We start from the raw sequence: 15,325 nt of genomic DNA, 5'->3' as shown, positions 1-15,325 counted from the left end.
TAACAGTAACTACCAAGAGATATTATTTGGATATACAGACCTCCTCCTATTTCTGAAAAAGCTCCCTTGTATTGAAGACCATAGATCATTGAATTAATTAATAAATATCATTGTAATGAATTTTATAGTTATCTTTCAGAAATTAGATAAACGCATATGCTTTTTATGGTGGAAGGACATGTATATATGCTTGTAAAGAAAAGGAGTAGCTGTTAACATATGAACAAGTTATAAAACAAAATGAGCTATCCAATTTTGTAGCTATATTCGATTCTTATAAATTAGAATAACATGTAACTTGATATTTTCCCCAAAAGAATATTAATAATGTCTAAAGAAATTTGACAAGAAAACAATTATAAAATATGTTTAACAAAGTACCTTGAATGGCTCCCCCAGTCTGAAGATGCTATTGCATAACCTCAAGGAAGTTAGATTCTTAGGAGAAAAATCTGATGGTAAATTTGCAGAAGGATATCCATTCCAATCAAGCAATCTGAAACTATTGGGTAAATACTTAGGATTTGTTGAAAATTGTGTGTTCCGAACCACAAGAACTCTAAGATTATTCATCTTCTCAAAGGCCATACCACTCCAAGTCACTTCTTCTTGTTGTGGGGGTTCAAGCATTATTCCTTCAATGTTACTATTTCCCTATAATGCAATTTCACATAAGTAATGTTATAGTGTTAGACATGGCCAAATAGCACAATAAATTACATCACATGACTAGGAAATAGACAAGATTTAGATACTTACTAAATTTTCATGAAGCAATTTAAGAACATCTTTATAATACCATATTCTACTGCGTTTATTAGGCTTTGATGGTGCCTCTTGCCTAACAATCTCTCTACCTATTTTTTGTATTAGATCATGCATGCCCAACGTACCATTATCAGAAATAGTTATAAGAGATTTTTCAACAAGCACTTCAAAATAAAACCTTCCAAAATCACAAGCTTCTACCATGTCTTCAATGCGTACAAATATCGTTGCCTTAAAAAAACATGCAATATCTAGGAAAATACGCTTAGCATTGTCCGGTAAGCAATCATAGCTCATCTTTAGTATCTCATGAATTGTTCTTTCCGGGATCCTCTCATATTGTTCCAATGTAGACCTCCATTCTTCTAAGTCTCTGTGTGCCAAATTGGAGCCTATCAATTTTAAAGCCAGAGGAAGGCCTTGTGCATATCTGCTCGCACAATTTGACATATCTTGATATCCTTCTGGAGGTTGGCTCAACTTGAAGGCATGCCAACAAAAGAGTTCAAGCGAGTCATGATCATTTAGCTTCATCATTTCATATGTCTTTTCAACATTACGTGCAATTAGCAGTTGCTTGTTTGTTGTTGTTATGATGACCTTGCTTCCACAACCAAACCAATCACACTCTCCTGCAAGTTGCTCTAGGTGATCAAGTTGATCAACATCATCAAGAACCAACAAAACCTTTTTATGTGAGAGTCTATGTCTTAGAATATTTATTCCTTCATCGACACTGTTAAACTTCATCCTCTTCCTCAAGAATCTCTGATAAAAGTGTTTGCTGAAGACGAACAATGCCATGATATTTCATTGATGCTTCTCTGACGTCAAACAAAAAACGTGCACCTTCAAATTGATAGAAGATTGTATTATACAAAGCTTTTGCAAGGGTTGTTTTGCCAATCCCACCAGTTCCATGAATCCCCAACATACAAACGCTATGATCACTTTCACCCAGAAGTGACATCACTTCTTCTAAACGAGGCTCAAGTCCAACCATGTAATCAATGTTATGGAACCGTTTAGGAGGCAGCCTAGAATATGCATCTTCAACAATCCTTTCAATACACGCAAATTCATATCTACAAAAAGGAAATTTTCTATTTTTAAAATGAAGATATTCATGCAAAATATGTCTTCATTTTTCAGTTTACCATGTATCTTTTTTGCTTGAAAAGGAGAGGGGGGGAAAATCATACTTCGATGCTTTAAAGATAACATCAATATGCATCAATTTGCTCTCTTATTATCTTTATCCCTCGACACGTACAATAAAAGTATCTAAAAATTATACAGTATATATTTAATATTTAATTTAAAAATATTTGCTGCTCCACCAAATAGAAATAGACCAAAAAACTATAAATCCAAAACAACAAAATTATGCTTTTCAAATACTAAAGTAATAACAAATCATTATTAATGTCAATTATAACATCTTACTAATCCCCACAAATACTGAAGCTTATCCAACACTCATGTGATACAAAAGATAGTGTACTCCAAAGGCTAATTATTCTATCATCTTCTCCTTTTTTCCAACCAAAAATTCTATAGCTATGTATTTTTTTCGGCCAATATAGTCATATATGAATGTCCGCAATAATATTGGATTTCAAACTAAGCAGAATTATTAGAAATATGAGCTGGATTCAGAAACTGAGAAAATAAAGGTACAACTCTCAATAACAACAGACGCTTTGTTTAGTAACATATCTTCTACACGATTTCTTAGGACTTCACGTTTACAAAAATTGACCTATTCAAGTGCAATAATAACAGTGTGTTTGGCTCGAGTAGAAGGAAGAAGAGAGATTTTAATAAAAAGAAGAGGAGGGGAAGAAGGGAAAGGATAGCTGCAAAATGGAGGGTAGGGAAGAATAGAGAGAAAAGGAATTTTAACAATCCATTGTTTAGATTGATTGAAAGGGGAAAAAAAAACAAGAAGAGAAATTTTAATGTTATTTTATTTTGTTAGATTTTCTCACTTTTTTATTTTATTAAGATATAAATATATATTATCTTCGATCCTTAATATGAAACTTTGTTTGAATTTTATTTTGATCCTAAATATAAGATCCCAATCTATTTTATTTCTAATATTTATGTATTTTTTTAAAAAACAGTTTTTCTAATAATAATAGTTCTAGCTAACAAACTTAATCAGCAATGATATCTTAGGAAAGACAACACCTATTTATTATAAATAATTAACTTAACTTATTTTCTTAATCTTCTCAAATTAGTCAACTAATTTTTATAATTAGAACCGGAGATAATATAATACAATTTATTGACTTTAACTTGCAAAAGACTTAACACACATATAAGATAAGCTATGAGTGATGAGTTTCAATGAGAAGAGGTGTTGAAGATAGAAGAAATTATCCCATAAAACAATAAAACTAGAAGAAGAGAAAAAAAATCTAACAATACTCATCAATTATTTCAACAATCTCTTGCTAGATATTTAAAAAAAATTATCTTGTATAGAAATATTTATAACTGATAAGGGTTAACAAATTAAAAAATATACAAAAAAATTAAAATATTTTATTTAGACTATTTTTAAAACTTAAATTTTTATGTCTCATCTTTCTTACATAAAAACCATCCTAAAAAGACAAAAAGAGGAGGAAAAAAAAAGCTTTTTTCCCTCCTTAAAAAATATCTCGACCATACAGAGAGAGGAGTTCCTTAAAAAAAACACCAATACACTGGCGAGACAGGAGAGGGAGCAGCTTCCTTTCCCTCCACTCTTCTAAAAATCCCTCTCCGCTCTCTTTTAAAAATCGACATAGTGTAAAAGTCACCGACCAAAATTTCAACGTAGCGTCTTGCATTATCAGCAACCACCAATTCTATCAGTATAACATTACAAACAAAATACGTAATATAAAGAAACCTACTCATCTTTGAAAAGCCATGCTGATGGCAAACTAGCCGCTTCAGACAAAGCAAACCTCCATTTTCGCACTTTCTCCAAGTCATTTCTAAACCTAACTTCATGACCAGCCATGGCTTCACCAAAGCTGTTCCTCTGATATTGGACATCCTTGGGATCCACCTTGTAGAAGATGGACATAACCATCTGATTCTTCTCCGTCTTACACTGAATGATGTGAGCAAGTTCATCCAGGCACCATGTGGAAGTAGCGTAGTTCCTAGAGAAGACAATAATGGAAATCCTGGATTTGTCTATGGCTTTAAGAAGCGTCGGTGAGATCTGTTCCCCTTTCCCGAGCTTCTTGTCATCTATGAAGGCGTTGATTCCCTTACGGCGTAGAGCATTGTAGAGAATCACAGTGAATGAATGGCGAGTATCTTCGCCTCTAAAACTCAGAAACACGTCATATCTATACTTAGGTTCGCGGGCGACGCCATGGGATGATGGTGCTGAAACTCGAATCGCCATGGCCGCTATCGCCACTACATATTGCTAGACCTTGATGTTTGATTCTGTAAGCAGAGAGAAATTTGCAGAAATGCAGCTCATCAGGGACGAGCAAGGCAAAAGTTTAATAATTCCTGTTGCCCGTCTTTTGGAATCCAATGGTTTCTTTCAGCTTTCCCCCGTCAAAATGCTCATCAAGACGACTGACTTCTTTTCACCCAAAAAAGAAAAAGGGGAAGGCCTCATGAGTCATGACCCGCTGCGTCCTTGACTTGAGAAGACGCGTTACTGCCAAGCAAGCGTACGGATTCGGCGTATTATCAGCCTACATATTAAACAAAAATCGGTGCCAAGCCGAGCCAATGTTATGTTTTCTTCGTTGCGGCTCCTCTTTTTGTTTACTGTTCTATGAACAGTGACGACTTAATGAGCAGTGCCGGCTCCATTTTTGTGGCTTTATCACAAGAAAGCACATTTGGCATATTTGAATTTCAAAATTTGAAACCTCCATCATCATTGATTCATTATCCCTTCTCCTGTTCTTCCTTTTTTATTTTTCATTTTTGTCAGTCTCATTTCTGAATTACTACTTCCATTCCTTAATATAAAATCTTGTTTAACTTTTATTTTGGTCATAAATATAAGACCCCAATCAACTTTATCTCTCATATTCATGCATTTTTTTCAAGATAATCATTCTAACAATAGTAATTCTAACCAATACACATGATTAGTGAGGATATTTTGGAAAAAATAACACTTATTTATTATAAATAACTAACTTATCTTTTTAATCTCCTCAAATTAATCAATTAGCTCTTATAATTAGAACCAAAGGTAATATATATCAAGAGAAGGTTGGAATTTGCTTCGTCATTGCTTAATTCCATCATAACATTACCCTCAACCGGGTGAAAGTGATAAAACTTGCTTCGTCATTTCTGAATTATATATGGCTTAGGTGGCATGAATTATAGGAATAAGATATGGACTTTTAAGATGTTGATTGGAGACTATGGAACGTTTGAATTAGTTTTTTAAAAATGATTTTGTGAAATGCAAATTATAGTATATATATAATATAAGTTTCGTCTCAATTTATATAAAAATATTTTTTAAATAATTTTCAAGCTTTCGAAACTTTTTAGAAAAATAAGTCTTCAAATTTTCAATAATTTTCAAGAGTCCTTGATTTTCTTTATGAGTCTTCAATCTTCATTTAATCATGGGTGCTTGAGTGTTAGTTCAAGATAACAGGAAGTTTATTACTAGGTTTAGTTTGGTTTGCTTGAATGTTATGTTATCTCATGTACTTAATATAATGACTATTTAATTAATTTTAGTAAATTAAAAAAATTTGTTAAGTTAATTATTTTTAGTAAATATAAGTTAAATTTTTTAATATATTCTTTTAATCATGGCTACTCTTGGATGAAAATCTCCTTCATATTTGTAATCAATAAAAGTACTTTAGAAAATAAATTATAAATTTGGGAGACAAAATTATTCTTTTCATTAAAGAGATAAAGTTAATTAAGGTCTTACATTTATCAAATAAAATTTTTAAATAAATCTTATATTAAAAAATAGAGGTAGGATGTGAGTACAAAAAAATCATGGGTGTTTGGGTTCCCTAAAAAGTTAGGGACAATTGCACTGAGATCCCATACAACACAAAATACAACAAAAAAGTCTCACTAAATTTAGTAATGCATTAAAAGTCCTAAAGGGACCTGATTGCATTAACAGAAAAGATGAAAATACTCCACTGCGCTTGGCTAATAGAAACACTAAATCTTATTAGGTTTTCCTCTTCCCTACCATTCTCCCCTTTTCTATCGATGTGCAGAACAGTGAGAGGAAGAAAGTTTCTGGAAAAAATTTTATATGCTCAATCCATCTCCTGCTTCATTCTTCTTCTTATCGCAATGTGAGTATGTCAATGATTGTTCGCTATCTTCTCTTCTCTCTTGATTAATGTCTCCCTCAGTTTCTTCTTCCTTAGACCAACACGATAGCAAAGAGGCAAGGAAATATTTTAAGCTTCAACTGACTCCTCCAATGGTTGGCGTCCATTCTTCTCTTCTATCACTGCTCCTTGTTTATTTGCACCATTCCTCTTTCTCAATGACAACATGGTTTATCAGGGGTGCGTGAAGCTAGAGGAGTTAGAATTTTTTTTTTTAGAATGCATATAAAGTGTTTGATAAAATGTTTTGAAGAGGAATTGGAGGGATCGGGGTAAGGGAACTAAGATTTTGAAGCTTAATGCTATTGTCTAAATGTTCTTGCACTCAAGTTGTTTGTTAAAATGTAGAAAGGAAAATCTTGATTATAAAGAAATAGTTAAATATATTTAATATGATAGATATTATGCTCTAGAAATTTCTTCAACTTTGCAGGACAATAAATAAATGGAAATAGATCAAGAGATTATGTACCATGCAATTTAGTTGGATTAGATATGTTACACTTTTATTTGACAGTATTCTTAACAATGGGCTACATTGATATAAGCTAAGATAGATCATAGGACTATGTGCCATGCAATCATAATCATAACCGAATTTGTTTTGTGTTTGTTTCACTTTCAGCTTGATTTTGGTAAGCTAGGTTGGACATGGATTTTGCCAGAGCTGTATGTATGTATGTATCAAAATGTGGACAGCTATATATGTTTGAAAAATCTTCACTTTTTTACTTTAAAAAATTGTAGACTTTGGTCTAGAATATTGAATACACACAAAATTGCTTGCCCATGTTTTAATTTTGAGAAAATGATATTAAGGTCCCACACAAGCAAATATACAGCAAAAAGGTTTTCTGAAATCTCATAATTCTTTTAAAGTCCCAAAGGGACTTAGCTACAATTTTCAGAAAGTTAAAATGACTCTCTTGCCCTAGCATATCAGAAACCACTACAAAAAAAATTGACTTTCAATGGCGACAAAAAGTTGCTGCTGAAAGTTTTCAATGGCGACTTGTCGCCTCTAGAAAATCGTCGCTGTAGCAGCCGTGGCTGAAAACTTTCAGCGATAACTAAAAAGGTCACCGCTGAAAGACACTTTCGGCCGTGACATTTGTTGCCACTGAAAAAACTTTCGGCAATGACAAGAATGTCGCCACTGAAAGACACTTTTGGCAGCAACATTCTTGTCGCTGCTAAAAGACTTTTTAGTGGCGACAATTTGTCACCGCCAAAAGGGATGTTCAGCGGCGACTTTTTTGTCGCCGCTGAAAGTAATGCCTAAGAAGAATTGGCTTTACCAACGCCACATCATCACCGCCGGCCGCCACGTCATTGCCACATCACTCCTCCTCGCCACATCATCGTCCAAATATTTTCACCTTAAATGTGTCTTCGTCAAGGTTCGAACTCGTGACCACCTCCTTTCGTGTCCAATCTTCTTGCTGCTGAGCCAGATTGAATTTGTTTATTAATATTGTAAAATAAAATATATATTATTATATTACACTTTCAGCAACGACATTATAAAGTCACCGCTGAACTCAGACCTTCAGCAGCGACACTGATAGTCATCGCTGAAAGTCTACTTTCAGTGGCGACCATAGAATGTCGCTGCTGAAAGTGAACCCAATGATTCTCAAAGGTATACTTTCAACGGCGACAAAAAAAGTAAACTTTTAGCGGTGACAGAAAAAGTCACCGCTGAAAGTCTTAGTTTTAGCAGCGAACTTCCAGCGACAACAAAAAAAGTCGCCACCTGAAGTTGTCGCCTAAAGTCTTTTTTTTGTGTGTAGTGAACAAAGACGATAAGCTAACTTTCCTGCGCAGTGGCTCTGTTATGGTTGAGAGAGAGGACGAGGGGAAAGAAGGAAGGAGCCATTGATGATAAAGTATCTTCCTTATTGCCATTAGTGAACTCCAAAGAGCTTCCGTTTGAATCTCCACAAATCTTCAGGTCTGAAACTTTCTTTTCTCTCCTTTCTTACTTTTCTTGACAGATTGATTGTGTTTGGGAATAGAAAATCAAAAAATCATTTTTGCCTTTGTACTACAAAGCTTTTGTTTTTGGTCTAGGATTCACAAGTTAATTAATGGAAAAGCTGTGTTTTTTGTTGTTGTGTGTTAGTGATTTAAGTTGGGTTTGTAAGATAATCATGAGTGCTCTATTTTTGGGTATATTGTGGGTGGTTTTGCTCTATTTTGACATTAGTTTAGTGGCAGAGAAAGAAAAAGATGAAGGTTAGTGTGGGTAGAAACCCTTAGCACGAAATAGGATATTGTATTGTCAATCAGGTTGCGATAGTTGTCAATGTGTGCTGCGACAGTTGTCAATATAACTGCTTGACTTGTCAATAACAATTGCGTGATTCTTGATGCAGTTTTATATTACCAATGACGAGTACACCTGAAAAGCATCTATTTTTCTTTGTTCATATAGGGGGAAAGTTTATAAATAATGAAGAAGATGATATGAGATATGTGGGAGGTAGTGTAAGAACAACAAATATAAAGGAGGGAACAAGTTATGAAGAATTGAAGAAAATTATATCATCAATTGTTTGGGAAAAAAAGTAACTCATTTATTTTGAAATTCTTAAATGTGTTTGATAAAAAAACATTTATGGAGTTGGTAGATGATGATGAGGTAGAGCATTTGATGAAGTTTAATGAAAAAAGTGGTCATGTGTATGTAGAAGAGAATGGAAATAAGGACCATATAGAATCAACAAGGGATAATGCAATAGAGGACCAAGATGTGTAAGTTTAGTTTAACAAAATTGTTATTGTCATTTTTTAGTATGTCAGTTGTTACTGTCTTGCTACTAATTTGTCAATACATACACCCTGACTTGTCATTTCCTACAAGATTGATCAATTATTTGGAGGTGTCAAGGGATTATCTTTGTCTCCACCTATCTTATTTGATGAGATTGGAGAGCTACCATCAATTCCTTGTGCTATTGAAATGATCCCAACACCTATACCACAAGTGAATTTCACAAAATGGAAGGATTTGATTATTGGAGAAGGACAAATATTTCCAAATGCCACTGTCCTCCGAAAAATATTATACAAGTACAGCTTATCCCAGAAATTTTCATACCTTTTTATTAAGAATAATTAGCAAAAAATCACTATGAAGTGTAAGGTTGATGGTTGTCCATGGTATATGGGTGCATATTCAATGGAAGCACATCAAGATACTGAGTTTTTAACTATCAAAACATACAAAAGTGAACATATTCATCATGCAAAGAGTCCAAATCCCAGCAAAGAATATATTGAAGTCACTGTGGAAGATGCAAAGAGTCTGGACACACTGCCAAGACATGCAAGAACCCAAGTCCTAGTTGAGAACATATTGAAATATATTAAAGTCAGCTATTTTTTGTATATGGATGTGAAGGGAATATTTTGTAAATGGGTGTGAAGGGAATTTTTTGTAAATGGATACACACCAATAGTTAGTTTCGTAATTACATGCAACCCCTATGTTTTTTTTTTTGGATGGGTTGTAAAATAGGTATAGTTTCATGTATATGAAGGTGTCAATGAAAGTTGGTTATGAATTGGCATGTTAGATTCTACTGTCATTTTAGTTTTCATTACTTACACCCTGCATTGTCATTAAACCTGTTATGACTTGTCAATCATTGCAGTAGACTTGTTAATTAATTTTCTGATGTAAGTTGTCAACAATATGAATTCAAGTTACATAACTTGTTTTAGTATTATATAATATTTTCAATCACTCTGTCATATTATATTTTGATTATATTGTCATATATAATTATTATTAATGAAGTGTCAAAAATCACATTGTCCCTTATCAATGGTGGCACTATGACTTGTCAATTGTTGTACTGTCTCTTGTCAATTGTGACATTGTGACTTGTTAATAGTAGCACTGTGACTTGTCAATAATAGCACTGTCCCTTATTAGTAGTGGCACTATAACTTGTCAATGGTCACACTGTCCCTTATTAATGGTGGCACTGTCCCCTTATCAATGGCTGTACTATGACTTGTCAATGGTCGCACTATGACTTGTTAATGGAACATTGTGACTTGTTAATGAAGGCACTATCCCTTGTCAATTTAACATAAATTTGAGTAACACCTTCTTCTTAATAATTATATTTTAATGTAAATATTACTTAACATTATAAATAAATGACACCTTCAGTTGTAAAAATTTTGAATATCAATTATTAATATCCACACATCATTTGTTATGAAATTATTATATCACTTGTCATTAACTCTTGTTATATTACTTGTTATTTTGGATAACTCAGGTTGTTAATTTCTATGCTAGGTGTTGTTGATCTATACACACCTACTTGGCAATATCTCTGCACAGAGTAATATTGGTAACATAATCCTTATAATATTAATATTACATAAATTTGTCAATATCAATAAAGACATGAAACATATATTATTAAAAATGTTATAAAATCCTAAGAAATTGGTATTACAACATGTGATCACAAAGGTAATAATATTATAAACATAATTTAATTAGTTTGTTACAAAATGACCTGTTGACCATTAAGCTATTACGACTCATTGCTAACACCATTAGTTGCCAATCATCTTACAACACATATATCATGGTTTGACAAAACAAAAAATTAATTAACCACTCTGTCTCCTTTTCATTTCATTGAAGTTGCATTACAACATATTTAATCACAACATGCAAAACTAATATAATCATAAATGGCTCAAAATTAAATTTCAAAGAATTTTCATTCTTTTCTCCAAGCCTCATATTATATTCTCTTGTCCTTCTATGGTCTTTTGTCATGTTCTATAGCTTTTAGTTTCCCTTCAAACTGCAAGAATCACTGTAAAAAAAATTTAATATGTAAGTATCAAGTAATTCTTATTGTAAACCACACAAAAAAAGTAAGCAATAATAACTATGACAGCAGGCAATGACAACCAAAACAATAAGAAATAACAACTATGGTAGTAGGGAATGACAACTACAACAGCAGAAAATGACAATCATAACAGTAAAAATAACAACTATGGCAGTAGGGAATGACAACTAAGATAGGAGGCAATGGCAACCACGACAATAAGAAATAACAACTATGGTAGACAATGATAACCACGACAATAAGAAATAACAACTATGACAGTAGGGAATGCCAACAAAGATAGCAGGCAATGACAACCACGATAGTAAGAAATAACAACTATGACAGCAGGGAATGACAATAATGCTAGCAAGCAATGACAACCACGACAATAAGAAATAACAACTATGGCAGTAGGGAATGACAACTACGATAGTAGGCAATGACAACTATGACAATAAGAAATAACAACTATGACAGCAAGCAATGACAACTACGATAGTAGGCAATGAGAATCATGACAACAAGCAATGACAATTATAACAGCAGGCAATTACTATATACACAAACTTATTATTTAGCATAAATTTGTGGTTAATTAAAAGAAAGACTAAATCATAACATGAATATAATAGCAATCATTATATTAACCTAGCATTTTAGCTCAAAAAAGCTAATTCACAATAGTATTATCGATAGTAAATCCATATGTTTAGCCCATTATTTGTGCAAAAAATAAAGCTAAAAAAACAGTTAGGAATCATGTTAAACTCATGCAACATATCAACATGATAGCTATAGAATATTTGGACAAATTACTACTCAAAATTTGAGTCAAAAACCAAAACAAATTGTGATGTCTACCCAAGTGAATAGCTAGCTCCTTTGCAGACCCAAATAGCTTCCTTGTTACTTCACATGTACCCATTAGCATCAACGAATCTTTCACCAGAACAAAAGATCATTTCGACAACATTAAATTAATAGAGTAGAAAATTAAAACATGGGCAGGCAATTTTGTGTGTATTCAATATTCTAGACCAAAATCTACCATTTTTTAAAAGCAAAAAAGTGAAGATATTTCAAACATATATAGCTCTCCATATTTTGATACATACATACATACAGCTCTGGCAAAATCCGCATCCAACTTAGCTTACTAAAAATAGTGCAGTTGAAAGTGAAACAAACACAAAACAAATTCGATTATGATTATGATTGCATGGCACATAGTCCTATCATCTATCTTAGCTTATATCAAAATAAGAAAATAATTATCAAATTAATGTAGCCCACTGTTAAGAATACTGTCAAATAAAAGTGTAACATATCTAATCCAACTAAATTGCATGGTACATAATCTCTTGATCTATTGCCATTTATTTATTGTCCTGCAAAGTTGAAGAAATTTCTAGAGCATAATATCCATCATATTGAATATATTTAACTATTTCTTTTTAATCAAGATTTTCCTTTCTATATTTTAACAAACAACTTGAGTGCAAGAACATTTAGACAATAGCATTAAGCTTCAAAATCTTCATTCTCTTACCCCGATCCCTCCAATTCCTCTTCAAAACATTTTATCAAACACTTTATATGCATTCTAAAAAAAATAATATTCTAACTCCCCTAGCTTCACGCCCCCCTGATAAACCATGTCGTCGTTGAGAAAGAGGAACGGTGAAAATAAACTAGGAGCAGTGATAGAAGAGAAGAATGGAGGCTAACCACTGGAGGAGTCAGTTGAAGCTTAAAATATTTCCTTGCCTCTTTGCTATTGTGTTGGTCTAAGGAAGAAGAAACTGAGGGGGACATTAATCGAGAGAGAAGAGAAGATAGCGAACAATCATTGACATACTCACACCCGCAATAAGAAGAAGAATGAAATAGGAGTTGGATTGAGCATATAAATTTTTTTCTAGAAACTTTCTTCCTCTCATTGCTCTGCACATAGATAGAAAAGGGGAGAATGGTAGGGAAGGGGAAAACCTGATAAGATTTAGTGTTTCTATTAGCCAAGGGCAATAGAGTATTTTCATCTTTTCTGTAAATGCAATCAAGTCCCATTGGGACTTTTAATGCATTACTAAATTTGGTGGGACTTTTTTGTTATATTTTGTATTGTATGAGATCTCAGTGCAATTGTCCCAAAAAGTTATTTTTACACCTTACAAAATAATATTTTTACATATTTATCTTGTAAAATATAAAATTACTTAAACTAAGTTAAACAAAACAACCAACATGAGATTGGATTTGGTAGAAGGGATTAGTTCCTTATAACGTAACAAATTAAGTTTTGAATTTTTGCTAAAAGATTATGTGCCCATATTTAATATTTAATCATGCTTCGAATAGTATTATGTCTAATAAAAAAGATACTTGGCAAAAAAATTTAAAAAAAAAATCTATTTAAAGACTTTTGAAGAATATTGAAGACTGTTGAAAATAAATGAAGACTTTTCAAAATTTATATCAAATTGTTTATAATATTTATTAGATCAAATTTATATCAGTTTTTGTCCGTGCAATTAAATCTTTAAACATACTGAAACATATATTCAAATGGGATTCTTTTTAGACGTTTAACTGGAGCAAGTTTGGCCTGATATAATTGATTTTGATGGAGATGAAAATGAAAATAGGAATAAATTGGGGTTTAAAAACATGTTTAGTGCGAGTATAGAAATCTAATTTAATTTTTAATCAAAAATTTTTTTAAATGTGTAGGTACTAAAGTGCCCTCCAAAATTTAAATTTTTTTTAAAGAAAAAAACTCACCCGCTGCCGCCAAAATGGGGCGTTGGCTTCTCTCCAATAGGCTATTCTTTCCCGTCCGCTTCCTCTCTGCGACCCCATATACGACGCGGTTTTCACCGGTGGGAATTATATCAACTCGGCGGAGTAACAGACAATAACAGTGAACATTTCCTGAACAGGATTCACATTTTTATAAAATTAAAAAGAAAGGCAATTAAATGAATAAAAAAACCACACTAATAACGGTTTTTTTTCCGCCTCCAAGTAATAGCGAACTCATTTACTTTTATATTCTATAGTAACAATAATTAATCAAATATAATGAATGAATTTTTTAATAAATAATATATAACTATTGTTAATTATTTATATTTGTATTAATAGACTCAGCATTTCAGGTGTATCCTAAAATATTTTTTTGAGTAACATTCAATATCAACACTTGATATCCCAAAATAATTTTAGATATATTTTGGAGCTTAAAGTATTTTTTTAGAGCAATAATAAACAATCTTAAAAATATTGAGGGCGAATGAAAATACTTCTCGATGCATCCACGAGTTTTTATAAATAAGATTTTATTTTAAAATATTTTTCTAGTAGTACTCAATATTTTAGACCTAATAATTTTTCGTGCATCTAATATTTTTAATAGGTGTAGAAATGGATTAGATTTTAGTTAAATAGGTCCGAGCCTGAAACAAAAATATAAAACCTAAGTTTAGGCCTGAGCTTGTATGTTAAAGATCGTAGGTAGTACTGATTATCTTTCGTTGGTGAAGTCTGTATATCAAAGTATACTCTCTATCTATCTAACCTCTATACTTAGGATTGGAGGGAGTAAAACATTAGTGCCTCCAAGCATTTGATTCCGGATAGAGCTTTTTAATGTCAAAATAGACATTGCAATGGCTCATTTGAGCGCAGGAATGCGTGGCACATCCGATTAAATTACGATGAAGCCATTCTTAAATATTTTAGGATATTTTAATTAGGAAAAACCACTCAAAAAATACTTATTGAATTTCAAAATCTCAAATAAATAATTATTATAAAATCTCAATTTTTCAGGTCGGGAGGAGGCCAGAAAACACACAAAAACTCTTAAATCAAAGTAATACTATTCCAGTCTTAAATATAAGACCCCCTTACACATATTATAAAAAAAATTTATATTTAAGACCGGACCAGTAAATAGATGCAACTCCAGTTTTTGGGAATAGTAAGATCTGTTAAATAATTTAATATTTTTCTTAATGTTAATAAAATATATTGAAAATCATTTATAAATCGAAACATCTACCTCAACAGAAAGAGAGAGAAAGTGAGAAGGTGCAGAAGTTTCTCGAAGGGATCAAGAGAATTTTCAGAGAGAAAAGGAGTATCTTAACAAACTCTACCCTAACACTTAGAAGGGATTTCTCCACTCTTCTTTTTTTTCACTTTCTATTTTAATTATGAGATTGTAATTCAAAGGGTTCAAATTTATATTTTATAAACTTATAAATAAAATATTATTTTTTAGAAATAAATAAATAAAATTAGACTACTAAATTT

General features: G+C 32.2%; 1 protein-coding gene across 1 annotated transcript; it reads right to left on the bottom strand.

Moving 5' to 3' along the window:
• Positions 1–1,507: 1,507 nt before the first annotated feature.
• On the bottom strand, positions 1,508–4,186 carry LOC114749428 (TMV resistance protein N-like). The gene is made up of 2 exons (XM_028937930.1): positions 3,681–4,186; positions 1,508–1,853 (listed from the first exon to the last, which is right to left on the bottom strand). The coding sequence occupies exons 1-2, from the start codon at positions 4,184–4,186 to the stop codon at positions 1,508–1,510; spliced, it is 852 nt and encodes a 283-aa protein (XP_028793763.1).
• Positions 4,187–15,325: the final 11,139 nt, after the last annotated feature.

This window comes from Neltuma alba, unplaced genomic scaffold, assembly GCF_004799145.2.
Source record: "Neltuma alba isolate B1F8T4 unplaced genomic scaffold, ASM479914v2 tig00006042_pilon, whole genome shotgun sequence".
NCBI lineage: Eukaryota > Viridiplantae > Streptophyta > Magnoliopsida > Fabales > Fabaceae > Neltuma > Neltuma alba.
This window is presented reverse-complemented; position numbering and strand designations above follow the sequence as displayed.

Coding starts and splice junctions, on each gene's coding strand:
- LOC114749428 (XM_028937930.1), bottom strand. CDS start 4,186: ATGGCGATTCGAGTTTCAGCACCATCATCCCATGGCGTCGCCCGCGAA. Junction 1,854..3,680: donor GCATGGCTTTTCAAAGATGA/GTAGGTTTCTTT, acceptor TCCTTTTTGTAG/ATATGAATTTGCGTGTATTG.